Source organism: Salminus brasiliensis, chromosome 1 (genome assembly GCF_030463535.1).
Source record: "Salminus brasiliensis chromosome 1, fSalBra1.hap2, whole genome shotgun sequence".
In the NCBI taxonomy this organism is placed as follows: Eukaryota; Metazoa; Chordata; class Actinopteri; order Characiformes; family Bryconidae; genus Salminus; species Salminus brasiliensis.
Window position 1 is genome coordinate 99,079,059 of NC_132878.1, and position 5,954 is coordinate 99,085,012.

The 5,954-nt window shown below is 42.0% G+C and overlaps 1 protein-coding gene across 1 annotated transcript in view; it reads left to right on the forward strand.

Annotated features, from left to right (window-relative positions):
• Window positions 1-5,954, forward strand: part of ethe1 (ETHE1 persulfide dioxygenase) — a 13,335-nt gene extending 7,381 nt beyond the window's left edge. The window contains exon 7 of the mRNA XM_072692623.1: window positions 5,651-5,954. Coding sequence (XP_072548724.1) covers window positions 5,651-5,697 — 47 coding nt within the window. The 3' untranslated portion in view covers window positions 5,698-5,954. The remainder of the gene's footprint in view (window positions 1-5,650) is intronic.

Genomic DNA, 5,954 nt, shown 5'->3' on the forward strand with positions numbered 1-5,954 from the left:
TGTTTACCTGCTCACCTGTTTAACTATTTACCTGCTCGCCTGTTTACCTGCTCGCCTGTTTACCTGCTCACCTGTTTACCTGCTCACCTGTTTAACTATTTACCTGCTCGCCTGTTTACCTGCTCGCCTGTTTACCTGCTCACCTGTTTAACTATTTACCTGCTCACCTGCTCACCTGTTTACCTGCTCACCTGTTTAACTATTTACCTGCTCACCTGTTTACCTGCTCGCCTGTTTACCTGCTCGCCTGTTTAACTATTTACCTGCTCACCTGCTCACCTGTTTACCTGCTCACCTGTTTAACTATTTACCTGCTCACCTGTTTACCTGCTCGCCTGTTTACCTGCTCGCCTGTTTACCTGCTCACCTGCTCGCCTGTTTACCTGCTCGCCTGTTTACCTGCTCGCCTGTTTAACTATTTACCTGCTCGCCTGTTTACCTGCTCGCCTGTTTACCTGCTCACCTGCTCGCCTGTTTACCTGCTCGCCTGTTTACCTGCTCGCCTGTTTAACTATTTACCTGCTCGCCTGTTTACCTGCTCACCTGTTTAACTATTTACCTGCTCGCCTGTTTACCTGCTCGCCTGTTTACCTGCTCACCTGCTCATCTGCTCATCTGCTCACCTGTTTACCTGCTCACCTGTTTACCTGCTCATCTGCTCACCTGTTTACCTGCTCACCTGCTCATCTGCTCATCTGCTCACCTGTTTACCTGCTCACCTGTTTACCTGCTCATCTGCTCACCTGTTTACCTGCTCACCTGTTTAACTATTTACCTGCTCGCCTGTTTAACTATTTACCTGCTCGCCTGTTTACCTGCTCACCTGCTCATCTGCTCACCTGTTTACCTGCTCGCCTGTTTAACTATTTACCTGCTCACCTGTTTACCTGCTCACCTGTTTAACTATTTACCTGCTCACCTGTTTACCTGCTCACCTGCTCACCTGCTCATCTGCTCACCTGTTTACCTGCTCACCTGTTTACCTGCTCACCTGTTTAACTATTTACCTGCTCACCTGTTTACCTGCTCACCTGCTCACCTGTTTAACTATTTACCTGCTCACCTGTTTACCTGCTCACCTGCTCACCTGCTCATCTGCTCACCTGTTTACCTGCTCACCTGTTTACCTGCTCGCCTGTTTACCTGCTCACCTGCTCTGAATGCTACTGAATGCTGATTGGCTGGCAGACTGGCACATGGTTACTGATTGGCTGCTATTCTGGCTACTGGATTTAAGTGGCTCTGCAGTTAGTCATTAGCACCACCTAGTGGACAACTGCAGAACATTGAACAGACATACAGTATTAAGAATGTGCCTGATCACTGTGTCTGATCACTATTTCTGATCACTGTGTCTGATCACTATTTCTGATCACTGTCTGCTCACTGTGCTTAATCACTATTTCTGCTCACTGTGTCTGATCACTATTTCTGATCACTGTGTCTGATCACTATTTCTGATCACTGTGTCTGATCACTATTTCTGATCACTGTGTCTCATCACTATTTCTGATCACTGTCTGCTCACTGTGCCTAATCACTATTTCTGATCACTATTTCTGATCACTGTGTCTCATCACTGTCTCATCACTATTTCTGATCACTGTCTGATCACTGTGCCTAATCACTATTTCTGATCACTGTGTTTGATCACTATTTCTGATCACTATTTCTGATTACTATTTCTGATCACTGTGTTTGATCACTATTTCTGATCACTATTTCTGATTACTATTTCTGATCACTGTGTCTGATCACTGTGTCTGATCACTATTTCTGATCACTGTGTCTGATCACTATTTCTGATCACTATTTTTGATCACTGTGTCTGATCACTATTTCTGATCACTGTCTGATCACTGTGTCTGATCACTGTGTCTGATCACTGTGTCTGATCACTATTTCTGATCACTGTGTCTGATCACTATTTTTGATCACTGTGTCTGATCACTATTTCTGATCACTATTTCTGATCACTGTGTCTGATCACTGTGTCTGATCACTATTTCTGATCACTATTTCTGATCACTGTCTCATCGCTATTTCTGATCACTGTCTCATCACTGTGTCTCATCGCTATTTCTGATCACTGTCTGATCACTGTGCCTAATCACTGTCTGATCACTGTGCCTAATCACTATTTCTGATCACTGTGTCTGATCACTATTTCTGATCACTGTCTGATCACTGTGTCTGATCACTGTGTCTGATCACTGTGTCTGAGCACTGTCTGATCACTGTGTCTGATCACTGTGTCTGAGCACTGTGTCTGATCACTATGTCTCATCACTATTTCTGATCACTGTGTCTCATCACTATTCCTGATCACTGTGTCTCATCACTATTTCTGATCACTGTGTCTGATCACTATTTCTGATCACTGTCTGATCACTGTCTGATCACTGTGTCTGATCACTGTGTCTGATCACTGTGTCTGAGCACTGTCTGATCACTGTGTCTGATCACTGTGTCTGATCACTGTGTCTGAGCACTGTGTCTGATCACTATGTCTCATCACTATTTCTGATCACTGTGTCTCATCACTATTCCTGATCACTGTGTCTCATCACTGTGTCTCATCACTGTCTCATCACTATTTCTGATCACTGTCTGATCACTATTTCTGAGCACTGTGTCTGATCACTATTTCTGATCACTATTTCTGATCACTGTCTCATCACTGTCTCATCGCTATTTCTGATCACTGTCTCATCACTGTCTCATCGCTATTTCTGATCACTGTCTGATCACTGTGCCTAATCACTGTCTGATCACTGTGTCTGATCACTATTTCTGATCACTATTTCTGATCACTGTCTGATCACTGTCTGATCACTGTGTCTGATCACTGTGTCTGATCACTGTGTCTGAGCACTGTCTGATCACTGTGTCTGATCACTGTGTCTGATCACTATTTCTGATCACTGTGTCTCATCACTATTCCTGATCACTGTGTCTCATCACTGTGTCTCATCACTGTCTCATAACTATTTCTGATCACTGTCTGATCACTATTTCTGAGCACTGTGTCTGATCACTATTTCTGATCACTGTGTCTGATCACTATTTCTGATCACTGTGTCTGATCGCTATTTCTGATCACTGTGCCTAATCACTATTTCTGATCACCGTCTTATCACTGTGTCTCATCACTGTCTCATCACTATTTCTGATCACTGTCTAATCACTATTTCTGATCACTGTGTCTGATCACTATTTCTGATCACCGTCTTATCACTGTGTCTCATCACTGTCTCATCACTATTTCTGATCACTGTCTAATCACTGTGCCTAATCACTATTTCTGATCACTGTCTGATCACTATTTCTGATCACTGTGTCTGATCACTTTTTCTGATCACTGTGTCTGATCACTATTTCTGATCACTGTGTCTGATCACTGTGTCTGATCACTATTTCTGATCACTGTCTGATCGCTATTTCTGATCACCGTCTCATCACTGTGTCTAATCACTGTCTCATCACTATTTCTGATCACTGTCTAATCACTGTGCCTAATCACTATTTCTGATCACTGTCTGATCACTATTTCTGATCACTGTGTCTGATCACTATTTCTGATCACTGTGTCTGATCACTATTTCTGATCACTGTGTCTGATCACTGTGTCTGATCACTATTTCTGATCACTGTCTGATCGCTATTTCTGATCACCGTCTCATCACTGTGTCTAATCACTGTCTCATCACTATTTCTGATCACTGTCTAATCACTGTGCCTAATCACTATTTCTGATCACTGTCTGATCACTATTTCTGATCACTGTGTCTGATCACTATTTCTGATCACTGTGTCTGATCACTATTTCTGATCACTGTGTCTGATCACTGTGTCTGATCACTATTTCTGATCACTGTCTGATCGCTATTTCTGATCACCGTCTCATCACTGTGTCTAATCACTGTCTCATCACTATTTCTGATCACTGTCTAATCACTGTGCCTAATCACTATTTCTGATTACTGTCTGATCACTATTTCTGATCACTGTGTCTGATCACTATTTCTGATCACTGTGTCTGATCACTATTTCTGATCACTGTGTCTGATCACTATTTCTGATCACTGTCTGATCACTATTTCTGATCACTGTCTGATCACTGTGCCTGATCACTATTTCTGATCACTGTGCCTAATCACTATTTCTGATCACTGTGTCTGATCACTATTTCTGATCACTGTGTCTGATCACTATTTCTGATCACTATTTCTGATCACTGTGCCTGATCACTATTTCTGATCATGGGCCTAATCACTATTTCTGATCACTGTGTCTGATCACTATTTCTGATCACTGTGTCTGATCACTATTTCTGATCACTGTGTCTGATCACTATTTCTGATCACTGTGTCTGGTCGCTATTTCTGATCACCGTCTCATCACTGTGTCTCATCACTGTCTCATCACTATTTCTGATCACTGTGTCTGATCACTATTTCTGATCACTGTGTCTGATCACTATTTCTGATCACTATTTCTGATCACTGTGTCTGATCACTATTTCTGATCACTGTGCCTGATCACTATTTCTGATCACTGTGCCTAATCACTATTTCTGATCACTGTGCCTGATCACTATTTCTGATCACTGTGTCTGATCACTATTTCTGATCACTGTGTCTGATCACTATTTCTGATCACTATTTCTGATCACTGTGTCTGATCACTATTTCTGATCACTGTGCCTGATCACTATTTCTGATCACTGTGCCTAATCACTATTTCTGATCACTGTGCCTGATCACTATTTCTGATCACTGTGTCTGATCACTATTTCTGATCACTGTCTGATCACTGTGCCTGATCACTATTTCTGATCACTGTGCCTAATCACTATTTCTGATCACTGTGCCTAATCACTATTTCTGATCACTGTGTCTGATCACTATTTCTGATCACTGTGCCTAATCACTATTTCTGATCACTGTGTCTGATAACTATTTCTGATCACTGTGTCTGATCACTATTTCTGATCACTGTGCCTGATCACTATTTCTGATCATGGGCCTAATCACTATTTCTGATCACTGTGTCTGATCACTATTTCTGATCACTGTGCCTGATCACTATTTCTGATCACTATTTCTGATCACTGTGCCTGATCACTATTTCTGATCATGGGCCTAATCACTATTTCTGATCACTGTGTCTGATCACTATTTCTGATCACTGTGTCTGATCACTATTTCTGATCACTGTGTCTGATCACTATTTCTGATCACTGTGTCTGATCGCTATTTCTGATCACCGTCTCATCACTGTCTCATCACTGTCTCATCACTATTTCTGATCACTGTCTAATCACTGTGCCTAATCACTATTTCTGATCACTGTGTCTGATCACTATTTCTGATCACTGTGCCTGATCACTATTTCTGATCACTGTGCTTAATCACTATTTCTGATCACTGTGCCTAATCACTATTTCTGATCACTGTGTCTGATCACTATTTCTGATCACTGTGTCTGATCACTATTTCTGATCACTATTTCTGATCACTGTGCCTGATCACTATTTCTGATCATGGGCCTAATCACTATTTCTGATCACTGTGTCTGATCACTATTTCTGATCACTGTGCCTGATCACTATCATTCTTCATTAATCTTGTTTTCCTTTTGCTGACAGACGTTGCAGTGCCTGCAAACCTGGTGTGTGGACTTCACGAGGTCTGATTTACGGCTGGATGTGGAGGATCTGCTCTGACCCTTAAGGGACAATTATTAATCTTTAATCACTGTTAGATGAGAGTATTTCTACAGTGAACTCGGGCTACACTCACACCCCCAGTCTGTACCTTACATTAGCTGGTAATTTGATGCGTCTTTATAGTGCTGGTGATTTTAGGGGCTTTATAGCGCCCCCTGCCTTTCAGCTTTTGTAATTTGGAGATGGATTAATGTGTAAAGCTGCTGTGTTATTAAACTGATCT